This window comes from Tenrec ecaudatus, chromosome 5, assembly GCF_050624435.1.
Source record: "Tenrec ecaudatus isolate mTenEca1 chromosome 5, mTenEca1.hap1, whole genome shotgun sequence".
NCBI lineage: Eukaryota > Metazoa > Chordata > Mammalia > Afrosoricida > Tenrecidae > Tenrec > Tenrec ecaudatus.
The window spans coordinates 67,392,110-67,414,213 of record NC_134534.1 but is presented as its reverse complement, the minus strand read 5'-3'; the positions used below and the strand labels follow the sequence as shown (position 1 = coordinate 67,414,213).

General features: G+C 40.2%; 1 protein-coding gene across 1 annotated transcript in view; it reads right to left on the bottom strand.

The window, feature by feature from the left end:
- EYA1 (EYA transcriptional coactivator and phosphatase 1) overlaps nt 1-12,411 on the bottom strand; it is a 159,162-nt gene extending 146,751 nt beyond the window's left edge. Inside the window, exon 1 of the mRNA XM_075550654.1 lies at nt 12,288-12,411. Coding sequence (XP_075406769.1) covers nt 12,288-12,411 — 124 coding nt within the window. The remainder of the gene's footprint in view (nt 1-12,287) is intronic.
- Between the last annotated feature and the right edge of the window lie 9,693 nt (nt 12,412-22,104).

Sequence of the window (22,104 nt, the reverse complement as noted above, 5' to 3'; positions counted from 1 at the left end):
AGGGAAAGGCCGTCACGCTTGGGAAAGGAGAGGAGCAGCAGAGAAACGGAAGGCCCTGGTCAAGATGGATTGACAGTGGCTGAAAGATGGACTCAACTATAGGTCAGTGGCGAGAATGAGAGGACTGCACAGGGTTTTGTTCTATTGGACATAAAACAGGGTTGGCATGGGTTGGAAACAACTCGACAACAACTAACAACAACACCAACAACACTAGCTCAGGTTCCTAATACACAAAATCTGGCAACTGATATGAGTTTGTGGACTTCTGTTCACCCCCAACCTCCCATTCAATTTGTTCTTAAATTTCGGCTAAATTATTACCTAAAACTTTTCACCAGATCACACACCCCTGCCCAAAACACTCAGTGGATTTTCTACTTGCTGCAAGATCAAGTCCACATTCGCTCACCTAGTAGTCAGGGACCTCCATGGATTGGTTCCTGCTGATTCCTCCGTCCTTACCTAGTATTGATTCTCTCTTGGGCTCCAGGGCTCCTCTCAGTCTCCGAAATGATCCTGACTGTGTTTTCATTGCGCCCTCACTTAGACCGCATTCCATCTCCTCTCAACCTATTCCAATTCCACCCATCTCCCAACACTCAGCTCAGCTCCTACAGCCTCCTTGAAGCCCATGCCGACCTCAGCAAGTGGAGGAGTTCTTTCTTCTCAACTCAGAGAGCACTTTTGTTTGTATCCGTGGCTTCCCACCTTCTTGAGAATGAAAGCCTCTCTCTCCCATCAGCATGCTTCAGAGCCCCAAGGACAGCCCAGTTATCATCTGTCGACTGAGAGCAACTTCATCACAAAACCCTGCTGTGGACTTCTGCGTAGACAAGAGAAGTCGTAATTTAATGAAGGACACCTTTCTCAGGTAAAAATTAGTGTGAAATATAAAGGGGGCGGCCAAGTTCCTCAGCCTCCAAACAAAATGTTTGACCCAAAAGTGAAGCAAAAGAAGTCGCAGGCACAATGCGCGTCTCCCCGAAACATTTTCAGCATGTGCATCCTATTTTCTTTGTATTTTCAATTTATTGCTAATTGGGAGTTATTGCATATATCATATCGCCCCATAGTTCAATTACCTCAAGCAGAATTGTACAATTGCTACCACAGTCAGTTTCTAAACATTCTTTTTCTTCCTCTTTGCCTTGGCATCGTCTCCTTTCAAGTCCCTATTTTCGTTTGGCTCTTTTTAAAGTGAATTTACATTGAAGGAAATGCACAAATCCTAAATGTGTCACTCCGTGAGTTTTAACACATTCCTATATGTAAATTCCAAAGTGGAATTTCACCCAATGAAAAGCTCGCACATTCTTATCTTACTTTAATAACGAAAGCAAGGCATGCTAGTTTAAAAAGATGGTCTCATTTTAAGAATTCAGGTAAAAAACGTTCTTAATTTATAGCACGCGCAGTACTGGAGCACAATTAAAGTGGAAGGGAAATTATTAAAAACAGAGTTTATGTTTATTAGAAACACACTATGTGAGGAGCAACGTGCTAAGCGCTTCACAAGCAATAACTCATTCGCTCCCCACGGAAACGTTAGGAGGTATTCAGTGTGACTGCCCCCTTTTAAAGAAGAGAAAACTGTAGCTGAAGGACATTCAACAGTGTGTCCAGGGGCACAGAGCTAGCTTTGGATTTCTTTAATCCCCGCATCTTTTCTCAAACCACTGAGAAGTCAAGCCTTTTCGAATTAGGGTTTTATCATCCATAATCGTGCCTCAGATGGAGACCTCCACAATCAGAGCACAGCGTAGCAACAGGAAAGCCTCCGAAAAAAAGTGTATCAGTCGATGTTGCAAATTAGCTGATGGTAAAACGAACCCGTGGATGAAGATTAGAAGCAGATGAGCTGGCTCAGACTCAGAACCTCAATCATATCACTATGGAAAAATGGTTAACTTGCCTACAATGTAATCAACCTACCAAATTTTGATCTTGGATCCTACTCCCTTTCTATCTTCACCAACACACGGAAGCATCCACACATTAAACCCTTGCCCCGTGTGTATCAGCCAAACAGCGCTTACAGAAAATCTCGTGGACTCCGAGGAGCTGTACAGGCTATTCAGGGATGTGAAGAATTCGAAGGAAGGAAACAGCCGCCCTCGCACACAGACACTACAGTAGACACTTCCATGTTCTTCCATCAGTTGCACTAGCTCTTGAATGAAGTCTAACTCCTGTGTCAGTGTAGGGCTGTGCGTCGTAGAGTTCTCAATACCGACCCGTGTGCCACCCTTTCAGACAGTTCCTCGGGTTGTGGGGACCCCCAACCATAACATTATTTTGGTTGCTACTTCATCACTGTCATTTTGCTACTGTGATGAATCGTCATGTAAATATCTGATAGGATGTATTTTCATGGTTACACATTGAACATAATGAAAGCAGAGTGATTCATCACAAAAACCATATGCAATTATACATTGTGAAATATTGATTTCTAATGACAAATCAATGAAGTTTTGTCTTGAAGAACGGTGTTGCGTGGGTAACAGTCTTCACGCCGGGTACTTGTATGTGGGCGTCTCTGCATGTGGGCGGACCCGCCTGTAGACGGATAGAGGAGCGGTGTCTGGGTTCTTAAGACCATTGGAAATATGTGTTTTCTGATGGTCTTAGGTGACCCCTGTGAAAGGGTCATTCGACCCCCCAAAGGGATCGCGACCCACAGGTTGAGAACTGCTGCTCCAAGACAAAATAGAACTGTCCCTTAGGGTTTCTCAAACTGTAAATCTTTACAGAAGTAGACTGCTAACCTTCCTTTCACAGGCTGAACGCTTCATCAGGAACCACCAGGGAATGACTATATATATATATATATATATATATATATATATATATATATATATATATATATATATATATACACACACACACACACAACATACTTTATGCTAGTAGTTTGGATTCCTTTAAATGTCGAAACACCCTATGGCAAAGGTGCACTCTCCTTTTTACAACGGCGAAATCAAAGGCTCAGCAATAACAGATAATAATAGCCAGTGGATAGGAGGCTCTCTCTAAAGTTAAATGAGTTGGGGAAGCATTTACAGCAGGGCTTGTAAAGCGCTTTGCCAACTCATTTTACCCTCCTGGCAGCCCCTCACGCTTGTCCTTGTCGTTGTTGGGTGCGTGCTAGTCTATTTCAACTCACAGTGACCCCTCGGGGCAGTGGGACAGCCCCGTGGATGTACAAATGGTTAAGTCCTTGACTGCTAACTGCAAGGCTGCTGATTTGAACTCACTCAGTGGTGCCCTGGAAAGGCAGGCCTGGTAGGCTGCTTCTGAAAGGTCACAGCTGTGAAAATGCTAATGGAACACAATTCAACCCTGACATCCACGCACATGAGTTAGAATCAACGTCATGGCCACTGACCACCGCCGCACTCTCTAAGGAATATAGATCTTATAGTAACAGATGCTGATCATCTGGTCAGGGGTCACTTCACCGCACAAGACGGGGAACGGATTGGTTAGAATGGTGTTTGGGAAATTGTTAGATGCGCCCTATTGCCTCGGAATCCATTCTGGCTCATGATGGGCCCTTGCGTTACCCAGCCGAACTGAAGCAGTCTTTGTGACGGTTCCCTGCTGGGCCTCTTTCCTGTGCTGCCACTATGTGGGTTAAAACACTAGCCTTCAGTTTAATGGTCATAAGCGGACCTCTTGGGCCATCTTAACATTTCTTGAATGAACTAATCATTCAAGACTGGATGTATAGTGTGAAATGTCATCATGCTATCTTATTATATACACATATTATCTACATCTTTGCTCCCTCAGTTGTTCCTGGCCTCCAAAATGTTAACTATCAACGATTATTCTTTAACCATCTTGCAAGGTCATTAAACTTCAGGGTACTAACTGCCCGATCTTTATATTACAGGGTTGCTTCTTGGATGAACTATGAAGAAAGAATTTCAACATCACTGCAAACATACCTTGAGGTCTGACAGATGACGTTTGCATGTACGACACAGTTCACTAGAAGAGGCTCAAATGCAAGATTGCTATTAAATATCAAAGCCAGGGCCCGTGGTTTTTTGTGTGGATGTCTTAGAACAGACTGCCTATAGTGGCCATATCAATTATTCCATGAAATGATTATTTTCAAAAATTAAAGATAGGCTTTAGGTAAATAGAATCTGTTAGTGCTTTGTAAATAAAATTAATGCATACTTTTCTCTTGCAATCCCTCCTATTATTTTCTCCTATTATTTAATATGGGCCCGCTAGCCAACAAATATTGACGGTTTAAACACTGCCAAGATTTCTGCGGAGTGATGAGAACATAGCTGTGTCTGCCTCTTAGGAAACACATTCAACCAGGGAAAGCACACACATAAGTAGGATGCCCTTTTTAAAAAAGTTTGGGTTAATATCCCTGTTAAAGTAGCAAACATTTCACAAAACATTTCAGTAAGTATCAAGCCCATGTTCTAGAGTACCAAGAAAGTAGACTTCCAAATCACCTGTGACTTGGAGCCTCCTCTAGAAGTTAATAATGCTGTGCAAATTTGGACTAGTCACTCGAACTCTTTCAAGTACGGTACAAAATCATCCTTCCAAGGATCATTTTGGAGAATCAAAGAAAGCATTCGAGGCATCACCATGTGCCCAAAGCATTGCAAGGACTCAGAACATAGCCTTTATCTGATTAAAACAAACAAACAAAAACCTTTTCTACCCGCTGAAAATTCCCCTTGCTGCTAAATTCATGCAATGACCAATTGAGCACTTTAGATTCTGATTCATTTTACATGAGAGAAAGTTTCCAATCTGTGTCCCAAGGAGCACATCAACGGTCCTCTTTGGGACAAGTTTGGTAGCTTGCCTGCCTTTTGAGTGTAATGGGACACTGGAGGCACGAGGTAAAAACTACAAAAATCCACAAAATGAGCAACTTAGTGTGTATATAATCATAAGAGGTTTTTATTTATAGACCATATTGGGTTCCAAAATGTAACATAAATCCTTAATTAACTTCTCAAAACTTCATTTCTCTTTCAGAGAAGGCAATATGTGGAAATAACTGAAGACTGCTTTATGACCATAGCACCCAGACCCTCAAACTTATTTGGCATGGTGCCACCTTTCAAGGGGCAAACAATTACTCAGCATCCCCCTGGTTATTAAACACTTTCCTACTATAGTCTCTGACCCAAGATAAAGTGTAGGTATCTGCTTCTGCAGTCTACCTGGGTTGCTCTAGCACCCCCTTGGAGGGCCGTATGACCTACTTTGGAAACACTGCTAAATGTTTGCTTGTTTTTTCTCTATGAAAAGTATTCAGCTTATTCTAGAAAGAAGCCTTTAGGAAAGAGTCAGCAACCAGAAGCAGACAGTCAGGGCCCGTGCTGGGCAGCAGAATGTACGTGAAAGGGCAGCCAGAATAAGGCAGGAGCTAGCATAAAATAAGTAATAGGAATTACAAACTGTTGAGCATGCCTCATCAGAGGCTCAGACAGAACCCGACCTTGGATAGATTCCATCATCAAGGTGAAATAGGCATATCTTCATTTTAACTGATATGCTCAAAGAATAAGTTGCTCTCGATCCTTATACCAAATATACGATGTGAAAACACAGACACACACATACACAAACACACCTCAATGTCTACATGCTGCTCACCCCAATGAGTGCTGTAAGAAATGAAGATTCCTTAAAGCAGGGAATCCCTGATCAGAGAGATAAGATGGGTTTAAATGCCACACTCATGAAAGGATCGCACATCTCTTTGGAAGAGATCAAAGGTTTACCCAATTAGATAGGACAGTTTTAGAGGGATGTACTTCTGCTTAGACAAAGGTTCCCAACCAAAGGAGAGAGGCTATGGAACTATTATCTTCTGGACTGTTAAGAGTAGGTGACAACTGTCCACATCCAAACTAGAGCTTATCCGGAAAATTGCTCTCCAGAAACGTTGAGCCTGGTTATGGGGAATGCCCCCTGGCATGCGTAGTATACAAAGCATGCTATGTAGTTAGCTCTGTGTACTAGAGCCGAGGATATTTGTCAAACTATACACTCTACTTGTCTCTTCTGACTTTGCCCTTCCTGTACTCCCTTATCACTCTTTCTCCTCCAGTCATACTGTTAGGACAAGGGTAGAACTGCCTCTGTGGGTTTCCAAGATTGAATTTTTATGGTAGGGGAAATCCCCATCTTTCTCCCACTGAGAGGTTGGTGATTTCGAACTGCTGACCTTGTGGTTAGCAACACAATACATAACCACTAGACCACCAAGATCGCTAGCCCCGCTGAGACCTTCTTGCTATTTCTAGAACATACCAAGTGTTTTCACCCCTGAGACTATGGGGGTTATTAGCATGTTCTAGACATGCTCACAACCCAGCTCTTTGGAAATGACAGTTTCCGTGGGGCCCCTGCCTGATGCCAGGATAATTTTGCTTGGTTGACATAACATGGTTTCTAAAGGTCAAGGGAAATGTAACCAAATTTATCATCTACTTACAAACCGTTTTCGAGTTACCAAACACTGGCTCTGAGCAGTAGCAAAACTGCAACCGCTTTTTTAATTTCACAGCAATGCTGCTCCAATCCGAATGTGCACAGAATAATGACTATTATAATGAAAAGCAGAGACTTCCCTCTCCGATTGATCCCAGAATGGCTTGAACGCAGACAGACGACTGATGGAATTACAATTAAGTCTGAACCTTTGGAAACTAATAAGAGACAATCCCCTCAATGTTAATCTCTTGATGCACTGTGCTGTGCACGCGTGCCCACAGGAAGAAATCTCACACGCTCACCCACACCGGGACTCGGGGGTTGGCTGCCTCCGGGGAAATCATCCTCATAATGAAATCCTGTGGTCATCAGAGCCTCTGCCAAGTTCGTACCCAGCTCGGTTGCCAGCTAGGCATTGGCCCACTCCATTCATTGAGGGGCCAACATGGCAGGTCAGAGGCCAGTATTGAGTCTAAAGGTATCAGAAAAGCCATTAGCTAAAGCTAAGAATCACACATTCTCTCCGTCAATCACACGGTGATTTAAACACTCAGGCTATGGACTCAGCTGGGACTTGATTCAAATACCACTTCAGAAGCCCATGGTACCAGATACAAACCATAAATATATGTCAAGACATGGGTGTTTTTGTGTGTTAAATAGGATTGGGTCTATAGAGGTGACTGCTCTTTATATCTCTTTAGAGAGCATCCGCTAGGTTCTGTGTAAGCTACAAATCTTAGGTATCATGCTGAAAGCAAGCTTAATGGAGTCTGTTACTATCTCCACTCCACAGGTGAGCGCACAGCACACAGAAGCTTCCTTGTTCAGACAGCTAAAAAAGGGACCTGGTATTAAAGCCCACATAGTCTGATCCAGTCTCTTAATGATTATGCAGGCTGTCTCAACAGAATTTTCTGAAGATTACTGAAAGGAAATATGGAGATTGGTCATCACCGATTAAAATAAGTTGTTCATAAACATAAGCCATTATTGTCATTATTAATTAATAGGAAGCATGTGACAATTATACATATTATATGTTCACTTTATGTATATATGGCAAATATTAAATCCAATTATTTTCTTCATTCTTTCATGTGTTTAGCTTAGGGGGAATTCAGAAGAGGCCAATTCTGTGGGTACAAATCAAGTCTAAAAAAAATCTCTGAGGAACTTCTTTAATCTCAATGACCCTTAATGTTCCAGAAACCAAATCATGAGCAGAATGTAAACAACAATAAAACTAGATTACCCTGTTTCTGTCGACAGCAGAATATCTGACCACAAATATATAAGCTTAGCCTTGAAAATGCAGCCTCAAACCATAACTTTATATGCATTCACCAGTGATAGATATTTTATTCAAGTAAGCTTCCTTAAAAATAGCCTAACTGGATACAACTACATTTTTCTACATTAAAATTTGAGAGACAAAGACAACAAATGTAAAAATGTTGTCTGTGCGCTCTCTTATAGAAATGATAGAACTGGAAAGTAGCTCCTCACAAGCATGTAAAACTGAATTAAGGTAACAACCTTTAAATATGCAACATACAATTAAAATTTTAAAAGCTGAAGGGTTAGTCACCTAATTCATGATTTATCAAGATTATCATCTTGGAAATCTGATCTGCCAATTCAAAATTAGTACTTGAATGCCATCAGAATTCCTGAAACTTTTTTTTGGGGGGGTATTAAGGTTTAACTGCATCTGATTTTAAGTCACTCCAAGATAAGGTTACCTGTTTTAAGACAAGTTCAGGCTTTTTTCTGGAGTTTGAATCTAACTCTACAATAGGAAAATCTCCCAGCATTCTCAATTCCGTTCCTTCACACCTCTTTTTCACCCCTATGCATCCTCACAGACAACCAAAAATAAACACTGAAATGAGTCATCTATGAATTGACCAACCGTGGGCTCCCATGGGCTGTAGACAACTAGAAAAAACAAAGGTGGAAAGAATTACTACTTTGCAAACAAGGGCTTAATTAGGTACGTAAATAAAAACCCTTTTACTGCTAGTGTCCCTGAATTGTCCTGAAAGAACATTTCCCAACTGCTTCTCACACATGAAAAACCTAAACATCAACACCAAAACTCTACTAAACAGAGGCTTGTCAAAATCCCCCAACATCAGAAATCCTCTCCCTTATAACCCGTTAACAGTCATCCATTAGCGACACCACCAAAATGTCTCTGTCTGAGAGGAGCATACGAGCACTCTTTGAGGTGACGTGTCTATTCCGTCATGCACTGGAAGGCTAACCGCCCCAGAGACCAGGACAAACAGCTAAAAGAGAGACCACAGTTGGTGTTTTTGTAGACATACATTAATCTTCCCCAGGCTACGCTTTAACTACTTACGACTAACTAAAATTTTTAGTAATTCTTTTGGAATCATGTCACTTCTAGCAAATTCTTTCTCGACGCAAATCAAGCATTCATTTATGCTACTGTTTTACGTTTTGTCCGTTTATTTTATCTATTTCTCAGCTACATATAAACCAGGTAAAACTAACCTGAAGCTGCAATGATAACAATTCAGAGAGAGCTTGAAAAAGACTCTAGACTTGTGAATAGCTAAAAGTTTTGAAATATGAAACATTCACACAACTCTTCTAACTGAAAAGCATTTCATCTTAGAAAAAACATAAAGCCCAGTAATTGATTGAGGCTGTAGCTCAGTGTGTGTCTATCTCCCGCAGATGGACCATGAACATAGGCACTAGCCCTAGGAGCACAAAACCGACAAACGCTGAGTCTTACGATAATTTGGCAACAGACCTAAGAAGAAACTTAATATTTTCTGCCTCTCCATTCCATTCCCTTCTTGTTTGTTCTTCAGATGAAGTTATGGTTTTTGATACAGGAGATTTTCATGTTTTCTTAGCCTCATTATAGGGACAAGTGGTGGCAAGAAGTTAAAACAAAACAAAAGCTCTGCGCTGGAGAAGACAACCTGAATAAATGCAGGGAGGGCCAACCATCAAGTAAGACCAAATGGAAATTTTGTTGACATGATTAAGGAGACTACTTCCAGTTGTGTTGTAGATACGTTTTTGAAATATAAATCATGGCATTTACAACTTGTCATCTTTGCTGTAGACTTGAGGAAGTAATTGATGTTTTAAAAGGCTATTTTAAATTTTAATGATTTTTTTTGTTTTCTATTCCTCCAATTCAATGAAGGAAGTTATGAACAAAATGAAAAAAATTTAAATCCATAATGACTATATCCCAGGAATGCTGGCTAGATGTTAATGAATTAGCCAGTTTGAAACTTAGTGCTCAAGAAAAATAAAAACCTTCTGGGATATATATATATGTATATATATACACTCAAATATACCATATACCCGTATAAATGGATTCACCAACTTCTCTAAGATTACTTGCATTTAAGTAGGCATGCACCATGGATGATGAAGAGCATTTGAAATCATATTTTCAAATAATATAACATGAAATATCCCAATAGATTGATTTAAAATTCCATTTATTCGTTGATGATTTATATTGATATCTTCTAATTTCACTTCCTAAGAACCACAGCTCTCCCCAAATATAGCGGTAAAGTATGCCTGAAGCCAGGGTGAGTAACTGCATACTTGTATGAAATACTGTCGGAGAGTATTAGTTTCCCAAACATAAGATAATTAAGTTTGCTTTGAGAATGAGGGATAATTGCTGTTTCCCCAACTGAATGGTTTCACAGATTCCATGCTTATCTAAAGTATTTTGTATTCTGAACTTAATTTAGACATGAAAACAAACCTTATCAAGTACAATACTCCTCACCATGAAAACAGTCTTGTTATTCAATGTAAATATTCCGGAATCAATTATTACTTAAAGAACAAGCTGAAAATCACTCCCCAGCCCCAGCCCAGGGGACAGTCCCCTAAAGCATACTCTAATTGAGAATACTACGTGATTCTTAATTTTTCAAGAAATGATTTGCCAGTAGAATTATGAGAAAATGAGACTTTTTCAAGCTTCTTTAATGTCTGCACATATAAAAGCCAGGCAGAAGGCCATCATCTCCTAATTATTCCTAAGCAGGTGTATGAGTGTAGTTCATCAAGCCAAATAATTAATCATCGTTTGTCTTTTTTATTTCAAAATTTTCTATAACGGTCGCCTTATTTGGAGATGGCAGTAATAGAGATGACATGTGAGAGACTGAGGCGGTTGCTCCCTCTTACAGTCCCATCGGGGATGCCTGCAGGCTCACGCTTGCAGGGACCCGCCTCTACACTGAGCTGCAGTGGCCTGTGACACAGTGTGCAGCCTCGCCTGCAATGTGCAGTTGTCTGGTTTTCTCCTGAAGGGAAATTCCAAAAGGGGAAAAAGAAGACTGTTCATTTGATTTGTTCTGTGGAGTGAACTGAAACCCTAAAGTTGCTTCTCTGGAAGAAATCTGCATTTCTGTTTAAATTGCCTATCTCAGTGAGAAGAAAAAGAGTTTTCAATGCCAAGGTACATTATTAAGAGATGACTTCTTTTGCTAGACCAGAGAAGTGCTTTCTTTTCATAAGCAACAGGAATGAATGTGTTTACGCTAAAAGGAACATACAAAAAACACACATGCAAAACTCTCACTGTTGGTATAAGAAAGCGAAGTGATCTTTCATGAGTAAGTAATTTAATATGAAGATAGGTTATCAATTTTATAACTTTAATATTTTCAAAAGGCATCATTAATACATGTTGGAATAGGATAGATACCACACAAGCAATGATATAACAGCACTTAGCTTGATTTGTCTTAAAAACCAAGTGGTAAGAGTGCACCATGGGGATCAGGAAAGCATGCTTAAGAGTGTTGCCTGTAGATGGACTTCCAGGTGTATAATTCATGGCACTTCAAGGAAAACTTAAGGTTGCACATTAAGCAAGGTAATGACCAAGTTTAGTAAGCAATGAATTAGGCACAAGTATTATCTGCGAAGAAGAAATTCTCCCAAAACCTAAAGAAAAAAATCCCATCTAATATAAAATACAGTCTTCTATCTGTTGAAGTTTTTAAAAACTGCATGTAGAACCAAAGTGTGCAAAATGGCTAACAATACATACAACCATGCTTGGGGTACAGCATTGAAAGAGGCACATCTAGACAGGAATATGTGAATTAAAACCAGCATTTCTTCTTATATTAAATTCACATTTCTTAATTTTATTAAAAAAATCATAGTATTGTGCTCAAAGTCGACTAGTTAATCCTTTAAAAATAAATAACTTTGGTGTATATCTTCCAAATAAGGTGGATTTTGTAAACACTAAGTTCCTTCTTGTTTCTATTTTGATGAGAGCCAAAAGAACACTATAGTGTCATTGACATTTAGAACCAGTCTAGTGTTTAAGCAACTAAATTTGGATCTATTTAGCAACAAAAGGGAGAGCGAAGTGAAGGAAACAATTCAAAATTTTCATTCCTCATGTAGCAAGACAATGCAAATTGATCCTGTGCTTTGGAGCATGACCAAAGGCAGATTCAACAGGAAGCTTAAAATGCTGCAGTTACACGCACAGACACACACATGAACATATACATGCATATGTGCCCAATAGAACCATCATACTGGTGGAACATTACAATCATGTAGTTACATGCATCATCTACCCGGAAGCGAATACTAGCACATACATCACATTACCTACAAGAGAAAGACATGTAAGAGTCACAGGAGGTTCACGGATTTTAACAAGTGAACTCATACCCACTTCACAACAAAGTGGGGACGATGAAGAAACAAGGTGCAAGGTCAACAGTCAGAGGGCAGACACTCACCTTCGGTGCCATTTGGAGTCATGGAATTACTACTGATATGCGAGTTATCGAGTTTGGGGCCACTGGGGGAGTCAGTACTACCACTCAGACGGCTATGCGGGCTGGTTAGATCCTGCATTTCCATAGACCTAGAGACAAGAAGCCTTCCGTTGGACAGATGTACCAAATTCATCACACCACTATTTAATGTGCTAACGACTTGACACCTTCTTTGAAATACGCTTGCACAAAAGTTCCATTGTATCCATTTTCCCAGACTCAAAATCCGTCCTCTTGCATTTGGATTCCAGGTTTCTTTTCATGTGCCTCACCTATCTGCCAAATACATGGGCGTCTGCAGACTGAAGAGAGCTCACTTGTCTCACCCCTTCTGCCACAAACTTCCATGGGGTTCTATAAACGCCTCCCACCCACCCTCTGCCACAGCTCAAGTCTCAAGATCCAAGGTGAGTCTGTTACATCCATCTTCATTTTCAAAGTACAGTCATGCTTTTCTTTGTGCGCATGAGAAAACTAACACCCTTGGTTTGCAAAAAGACAAATATGTAAGCATGTGCCCACAACAGAAATTTAAAAATCACTTTCCTAGGGAATCAGTTTCATCTAATAGATTAGCACGAGGCCCTTCCTTAGAATTTACCTCCCACTTGTAATTTAATGGGTCGCCAAACCAAATAAAACACTTGAAGCCTGTAGTCTAGTGACAGGGAATGAGATAGTCCTGGTGCATGTGTTTATCTGGTAAACTACTTAATTGTTCCTCTCTTTCCCTTGAAACAAATGCAGCATTAGAAGATGAGGATGGCGGCTCACTTGTTTGTTTTGTGGATTACATACAGCGTGCCCAGTTGAAAAGGGAGGAGGCCAACCTACAGCGAGTCCCTAAGAGCCTTAGCACACGGGAATATCTCAGCTGTCACTCAGGGAAATAAGAACATTTCGACTCCCACAATCTTCTTCTCCATCCCTCCCCAACCCCATCAAACAAATGAAATCACCCCCTGGAACTTCTGAGACTCCACAACTAAAAATTCCCCAACAGGTACGGAGCTCTACGCATGCACTGCCCACTTATATGCAGTGCTCTGTTTAGGGAGGAGAGGATTTACTTAAAGTCTCCACAAACACACCTCCACACTGCTGTTCTGCTTTGTGACAGCCAAGTTTTGTTTTTGTTTGAAATTCTAAATCTCCTTCAATTTATCTTAAACTTCATACCCCCCCCCTGTTTTTGAAAGGGGGGTGGTGGCTTATGTTACTAATGCTGTTTGATCCACACCTCATCACATCAATAAGAGTTACAGTCATTTTTAATTTGGAGGCAGTGCTTCAAAGGACTACACACAACTTTTTGAAAGTTCTCAACATGCACCATTTGACTTCTAAAGTAAGTTCTTTTCGCTCCAAGGTCTCCTGAATTCAAACTGCAAACGGTATAAAATGCAATTTCTCTCTCCTAATTCTCATTACACAGTCACAATTTTCCTAACACCAGAAACCATAACCCATAATCATTTTCCAAATAAGGCTACCACTCCCTTTCTACAGACGTGCGCTTTATTTTGACAAGCGGGCACACACACACACACGCGCACACACACACAGATAAATTGCTAAGTAATTTCCAACCAAGTCTGTTGCTATTAATAGGAATAAAGAAATTCTAGACAAAAATAGATATGGGTCAAAGAAAGGCACTCTCCCCAAATGCCAAATATCAATAATATCCTTACCTGCAACCGGAGGAAACAGCAACATCTGAACTGGTTTGAGATGTTTGCACCTGTGACCAGGGGGCAAAAAATTAGAAGCTGTTGTTACTTTGCCTCAGTTACTCTGCCAGGTCTTAATTACACCGAGCACATGGCTGCAAACAACAATGCTCTCTTTTAACCAAAAGAGAAAAGGAGGATCCTGCGGCAGTGAAAGGCATATTGTCTTTAAGTTGAGGTCTCAACTGTTGTTTCCTCCTGCAGGTCTATCCTCCTCCCCTTGTCAGGAGGGGGGGTGGGGGTTGCAGGGGGTAGGCAGCCAAATGACGGGATAGTGATTCATCACTGGCCTATGACAGCTGCAAACAGGATTACCCCTCCCCCAATCAACATGTAAAGCAGCCTGGCCCAGGCAGCTCGGAAAAGGTGTTTGGAGAAAGAAAAAAAAAAATCAGTATTAACAAAATGAGTGTGTTTAACAGGAGTTCCAGCAGTACTGCTACAACATCCACTGAAGATCTTTCATCTTCTCTTATCACCAGCTGAACTAGACCTCCGCCCACCCCTTTGACTCCTGACAGTTCCTTATCCTTATCACAGCGATTTTCTTCTACATTGACTATTTGTCATTTAACATGCACTAAAACCGTTTCTGGGCAGCTTTCAGGTAACTCTGGACACGCTGTCCTGGCACAGGCAAGTTTTCTGGGACATCGTGGAGCAATGTGCTCTAGACACATGCCATTTAAAGTTCGGAGTTTATTCATTCCCCACCCACCCACCCCCTGTTAAAACAGAAAAGGTGGCTTTATCTGTCTGTCTGTTACTTCTCTAACTTTGAAACCTGGGAAGGAAACGGGTCGTTTAATAAACAAGGTGGCACCTTCACCTCATTAGTCACTTTTGTCCCTATGAGAATCTACATTTTGGAACTTCACGGTTGTAGCTGTCGTTCTGGGAGTGCTGTCCCTAACTGCCAGCAGGCAGTAAAAACTCAGGTGGGCTAGAGAGATGGCTGGCTTGCACAGTCAGGCTAAACGCCTCTCCCCCGGCAGTGAAAGGACATTCGGCAGACCATTTGAAATGACTGTGAGTTCCAAATTCGGAGTGTGCATTTTCTATCAACTTAAACTGACATTAATATGGTGCCAGGTCAAAGATGTGAGCCGACGCAACGCCGACGGCACTCAGGTTAGGCAACTCAACGACATCCAACGAAACTGTTGAGTCTCGCTATTTGTTCATGATGATTTATGAAATTTAGAAACACTACCTTTCTGGTGAGTCTAAAGCATCATCAGTGTCTAAATGTCCTGGTGTAATGTTACACGGAATTTCTATGGATGCATTTGTATAATGTGTGCAGGGTGGAAGACAATTTTTTTAAAGATGCTAGAGTATTAATGAAAATTTAATTTTAATGCCTGCAAGATATGTCACTGCGATAACGCGTTTCTACAATTTTTGCTAAAATGAATTTCTCACTCAAGAGTCAAATGATTTCCCTTAAAAACTCCAGCAATCTACCTCAAGGGCAGGTTTCTCTTTTCTTTATCTCATACACCTGGAATACATTCTCAGTGAGAACCAACTTGGTTTTAAAAACCCCTTGGTTTAATTTGTGTAATTACTTAAAGCATACTTGCTCTAAGATATTCAAATGCCCTCCTATTTTAATATTAGCTAGATAGCAGCATCTTGAAAATACATTTTATCTTCACTATATGCTTTGAAAAGTCCAGTTATGCTTATTTTGAGAGTTCACCTTATCAGATTTAAAATCTAAAGTCAAGTTGTTAATAAATATAATAATAAACTCCAAAATGAGTAAAGATGATTTCTTCCCTCACTGGGGAAAACAATACATTTATAGGACAACGCATTTCTTTCCTGTTGGGTTCGATACAGTCTGTACTGAGATTTTTCCTACACTATGATTTTTGAAAGTCCACATCCATGAGCTTCATTTCATTAAGTATACTTCAGATATATTCTTTTGTGTCTAGATGATTATTTAAACCATGTGTTGTATGTTACTGTATTTAAAAATGACTCTTTAATCAAAATAACTTTAAAACAACTAATCCTCACTTAGGCTGGTCAGCTGAGTCCACATCATGGTCCAGGAAAAATAAATCTACTCTCAAGAATGCGAATGCAGACAACAATTAGACACAGATGTGAGCAAAATTAGTTACAGTTTACAAAATGCTACACTTCACATGCTTTTAGTTTTTTATGTGTAGTACAAGATTACAGGGCAGCAAGAAAACATACTCTTATAATGACTGATCTAAAAAGAACACCTATTTCTGATTGGTGTGGATTTTCTCTAATGTTGGCAATCTCTATAGAAGTTTCTGTTTACAAGGTTTAAAACCATAAAGCATTTCAAAGCTAATCAATTAGAGGCATTTCCATTCAAGAGAGAAACAAATTTCATGGCTTTCAGAAAAGTATTATTAAGCATTCAGTAAATTCACATTTTCTGCTTTATATCCACAAAGTTAGTGTATTTCGTGTCTTCCCCGAATCTGGTATTTTTAATGCAAATGCATTTATGAATGCAAAAAAATATATTTCTCCTCAATGTACAGTCAACTTCTGTTATAATAAAGTCATTTGACTTGAACACTTTTAAAAACTCTGCATATGGAATGCTTATAGTAGCACATTGACAGTTGTAAATAACACACACACACACACACACACACACACACAGATAGCAAAACTTCTTAGAATTTAAACTCACGACTCCTAAACTAGTAACTTTGACTTCTGATTAGTTAATGAGGTCTTTTAAGTTCGGCTTTTTTCTAATTAAATTTATAATTCTTCACAGATGTAACTTTTGTTGATGTTCAATTTGTCTCTCTCATTTTGTTAAACCTTGCATAGTACTTCGCCAATCCATTGAATAGCCACATTAAATCTGTTAATACCATGCTCTTCAACCCCAGAAATTATTTCCAGAAGGCAAACTTGCTTTGAGAGATCATCAAACAAGACTTAAGGTACACATTTTATCACATTTTCCCTACCACAGAGCTCAGGATGCAGAGTAAAATTCATGACTTTTGCACTGTTTATTATACTTTGCTAAATTACAAATCAAAAGCATCTGACAGAAGATCATGTATGAAGCCAAAAAGTTAATAACGTTCTGTGAAAAGTAAACTGTAAATGGAAAGGGATTCTAAATCTCCGCAGCACAGAGCAAATAAAGTGTAGGTACTTGTCTAAATTATGGGTTTTCCATAGGCTTTTTGGACTGCTAGAAGCAATTTTTATAAAATGACTATAATTTAAAACTAAAAAAAAACTGAAAAGAAATTTTCAAAGTGAAAGTACTGAACTTATCTAAATAAATAGAGTTGGCAGGCAAGTGAGTTTTGCCCAACCACAGATCAACCTGGGGACTCCCAAATCTCAAAGACAATGGCAATTTTCTAATCAGAATGCATTTTATGGGAGGGGGGAGGCCGTAGCCACAGATCTGTTTTTTGAGCAGAATATGGTCTTGCTAAAACTTTCCCTCAATCAAATGTCCAACTACGTGATCAGTGTTGTAATAAAAACCTACACCGAAAGTCCAACTGACCTTCTAGGAAAAAGGTGGCATCTTTTAAATGTTAATGGTATTATTTCCTTCTTCAACAAAGACTCCATAAACACATGCTCTGTTAGTACTGCTGGTTTTTATATGTACCCTACCACGTCACTTTTTGAAGTGATCTTGGTTAAAGAAAATGATCACAATTTCGTGTAATACAATGGTCCATGGAAACGGGGAATAATTACTTAAGCCACACGAATTCAACCAGAGTTATCAATGATTTGCTTTCCAAATTTACTTTTACTTAAATGTCGGATGAAATGCGTTTGGGGCCAAAGTAAATAGAAGTGGTTCTATGCTTCCGGTGGTTGTTTTCTTCTCTCCAATATAGTCTTATAAAATAAACGTTCTCATTCAAATGAAACTTTTCTTTTCGAGAACATTCATTCATCATGTGGAAGAAACTCAGAGCAGTCGGCTTCCCTGGGCCCTGAAAAGCTGAACAGTTGCTCAATGAGACTTCCACGTCTGTCACCGCAAAGAATTTTCAAGATTGAAAATCCATAGCTGCTCACTCGCTCATGGAACACACGGGGCCTTCGGAGAACTCTAGCAGGGAGAGAGTCAAAGACCAAATATTGGCTAATGCAAAAGCAGGACTATCCATGTGAGCATGTCCTCAGACTCCAAGCAGCAGGAGGGAAGAGTCACCCAGGCAAATCACCAAGAAAATAATACCTATTCTGAAAGATACATTACAAAAGAGAATCCCAAACCTCAAGCTATCTGAAGGACTTCCCTACCCCAATACTGTGCCCTTTGGTCATTAAAAATATATATAACATCAAGGTTTACTAAATTCAATGACAGTTTAAAATATAGGCATTCTTGGAAATGCTATGTTTAAATGTGTTCCAAAACTCCTCCCAAGAAATAAAAACCCAAGAATCATTAGCAATTCATATACTGATTTGAATGACCAATGATAACACCAAAAGTTTCAGAGTCTTGGTTTTTAATGTCAAGGTCCATTCTAACCATATAAAGTGTCAATAAGTGAAAAATTTTATTACTTTGGTTAGTGTTGATTATGCCACTTTTTGAAGATGAGCCTATTGAACATAGCATTTGGGAAGTTTGTTTATTGAAGCAAAAACAGATTTCCTTCCTTAAAAAGTACCATCGATTTATTTTTGTTTTCTGTAGTCCTTTAGATATGTTAATTCCTTCCTCATTTCCCTACACCAACCTGAAATGTGCTGAAAAAGTTATAGACGTGCTATCATGGATATATCCATTAACTCTTTATTCAATATCAAAAATAATATTTGATTTGTACAGCCAGTCAGCTGAGATATAGAGAATTCTCTCTACGAGATTAAGGCCCTGTATTCCATCGCTTCTATATGCGCGACATCACACGTAATTGTTAGCAAAATTAATAGGTAATTATCTCTCAATGATTCTAATCGCTCAGATAAAGGGGGGGGGGGCGCTAAGAAGTATACTGTCCTTCTGACAGAACACCGTGCTGAAATAAAGCACGAGGTACAAAGTGTCATCGTTTCTCCCCTGCCAGGAAGTTTTTATTTTACAACAAATCCAAACAATAATCAAAGTACTCCTGTTATCTTGGGCTCTGCCCACAGGGCAGCTGTTGTCAGTCGCTACAATTTTCCCAAACAGTCAGCTTGTACTTACTTACAGCGTTTACATCTGCGGCATCCACCAGCTTAACGTGCTCCCTCGACTTGCCTGCTGGAGCAAACGTCCATTCCTGACATAGTTTGGCTCCCGGATAAGGACGAGCGGGCGGGCTGGGGAGCTCTCCGGGGAGCCCAGCGCTTCTAGGAGCGGAGCGCCTCAGGAGGGTGAGCCGGGCTAAAGGGACAGCCAGCCTTCTGGGCGCCGCTGCAGGCTCGGGTGGCGGAGCGACGGAGGGCAAAGGCTTTCCCCGGCAAGAAAGGCGCCGGGGCGGACTGCAACAGGAAGGCTTAGAGTCGGAAGTGGCACTGGAGAGTTTCTCTCTCGCCCCAACCTCGGAGCCATCAGCTCCCCCCGTTCGGTGTAGCCACTAAAGAGCTGCGGCAGAGAGCATCTGAGAGCCCCAGACAAAGAAAGGGCCCGATCGCATCCCGGAGTTGTTTGCGCAGCCTTGTCGGTCTGCCCAGGCAGCCTGGGGGCTTTTGTGTTTGGTTTTTGCGAAGCAAACCACAGCTATTCTCTTGTCTTGGCCTTATTGGTTTAAATGCAACAATTGAACGGAGCACCGCTCTATCTGACTCAGGCTAGCTGCTTACCCCCAATATATATATATATATATATATATTATGTAAATGAACGCGCCCCATGCTCTCTGAATAAACAGCTGTGTGAGAATAACTTCTCCCAGGCACTGTCAACACACATCCTCTTGCTAAGGCAGCTCCCAATGAAGATCTTGGGGGACTCGTTGTTCTGCGTTATCTTTCACACTTTTCCAAACTTCACACACATCCCTACCCCCACCTCCCACCCCACCCCCAGGTCTTGAAACGTGGGGAATCTTTTTTTTTTTTCCCCAAAAAGTTATCTCCTCTTGTGCCCACTCAAGGAACCAGGGGAAATAAAACCTAGATCGACCATTTACATTAAGTAAATACAGAGCGAGGGGGTGGGGGAAGGCTAAAGGAACAAAAGTAAATTAGCATTAGCGACAATTAGCATTGAAAACCAACGCCTGGGTGATGCTGCTCCGTGGTGTCTAGAATGGCAAGTCTTTACATGAGTCATTTTCTGGATATGGGCGAGATAATGCTCAGTGCTCATATTTTAAATTATTTGGGGAGGATAAGATTCAATTTATGTAGACTCCCATTTTTTCACATTAGTCGGAATTTCTGGGTGGAAGTTAGTACAGTGCTTACCTGGAGAACTGAGCGCCTCAGATTACAGCTAAATTATAGTTTCCGTTCAAGATATTTACTTACAATTATGTTTTATGCAAATAAATTACTTCAGTTATAAGATTGATGACTTAACCATTGTATTAATTTCAAATATTTAAAGAAGGCATGGCTTGCGTGACTAATCATTACCCTTGAATCTGCAATTCCTCTGCCATAGTTGGAATACAAGTGTTTATTTTAATGTCACTTATTCATCATAACTGATTTTGTATTCTCATATTAAATCCTTATAGCTATTGGATTTTCCTTCGAGTTATCTCTTTGTTGCCACTGATACTTCTCTATCTGGACTTTTTATTTTAAAAATAAACACAAGAACAAAGCAGACTCTTTTTTTAAGGCTCTGATCATAGTGTGAAAGCACATTTTAGAAATCACTGTAATGTCATAAATTATTGTATGACATCTTTCCAGACCATCAACGAATGTAACAGATAAAGACAGTCTTACCTTTACCTTGCTAATTTGTAAATTAACCGCTGCTCCAATACAAAGGAAACAAGCTTCTAATGGCCCAAATGCTATGCACACATCACTTCCTCCCCTTTGAAGGGATTCTAGTCTAAATTACTCAGAAAAGGACTCTCTTAGGTCAACCCTAAGAGGCAGCTTACACTGTGCCCTCACCTAGAATTTCATTTTGTATAGTACGACAAAAACTCATAGGCTATTTATTCATCTTACCATATTTGGGAAGCCAGGTCAAAAAGCAGTCGCTCGCTCTTAGATCTGCTCATATAGGCAGCAGAAATAGACTTACAGTACCACCTACAGCACTTTCTCAGAGCAGAACTATCAGTGTTGCAATATACCAAAGTCTATATGCAGAAAACAAAACACAGCCTGGAGTGGAGGTTTCTTTCTAATGTCATTTAATTCAATAATCTCTAACACCAGGCACGTTAACTGTGTTTCCTATCATACTTATATTAAAACTCAGTAAAATATAGAACTTGAGATGCTGGTGGAAAAATTCAACATTCTTAATCCTTCACATTTAGCTGATTAGACTCATGCTTCCCATAGTTTAAAACGTATTTTATTTAGACAAACATGAAATACAACTTTTCTCATCACAAAGTATCTGGCAAAATTCAAACCCCACAGACTGTCGGAAGTCAAACACGAGAAATAATCAGGTAAAATATGTCACTCATTTCTAGAGCTTACTTACCTAGATTATAATAAAACGGATCACATTACATGTGTTTTTATATTGAAATGGAATTATTGTCCAGTGTATAAGCAAAGTGCCATTAGAGAAATGATGCCTGTAATTATGAAGAAAATCAGGAGAACAATGCTGGGAGCAACGTGACTGTGAATTGATGTGATTTAGCTCACGCTTCCTAACTACGCATGTAACAAAGAGCGGTAGCCACCGGCTCCTGGCACTGCCCAGGGGCATACATACCACTTTTAAACAGTGTCCCTATCTTCATGCAACCTTAGATGAATTTAAAATATTCTTGGTTGTCCATCAACTCTGGAAACGCTCTGAGTATTGAATACGCAGCACTGTGAGGATGGCATGCCCAGGCAAGGCTCCATTCCCTTACCCACCGGGCTGCTGCAGACCAGAGCCAACTTGATGGCATGAG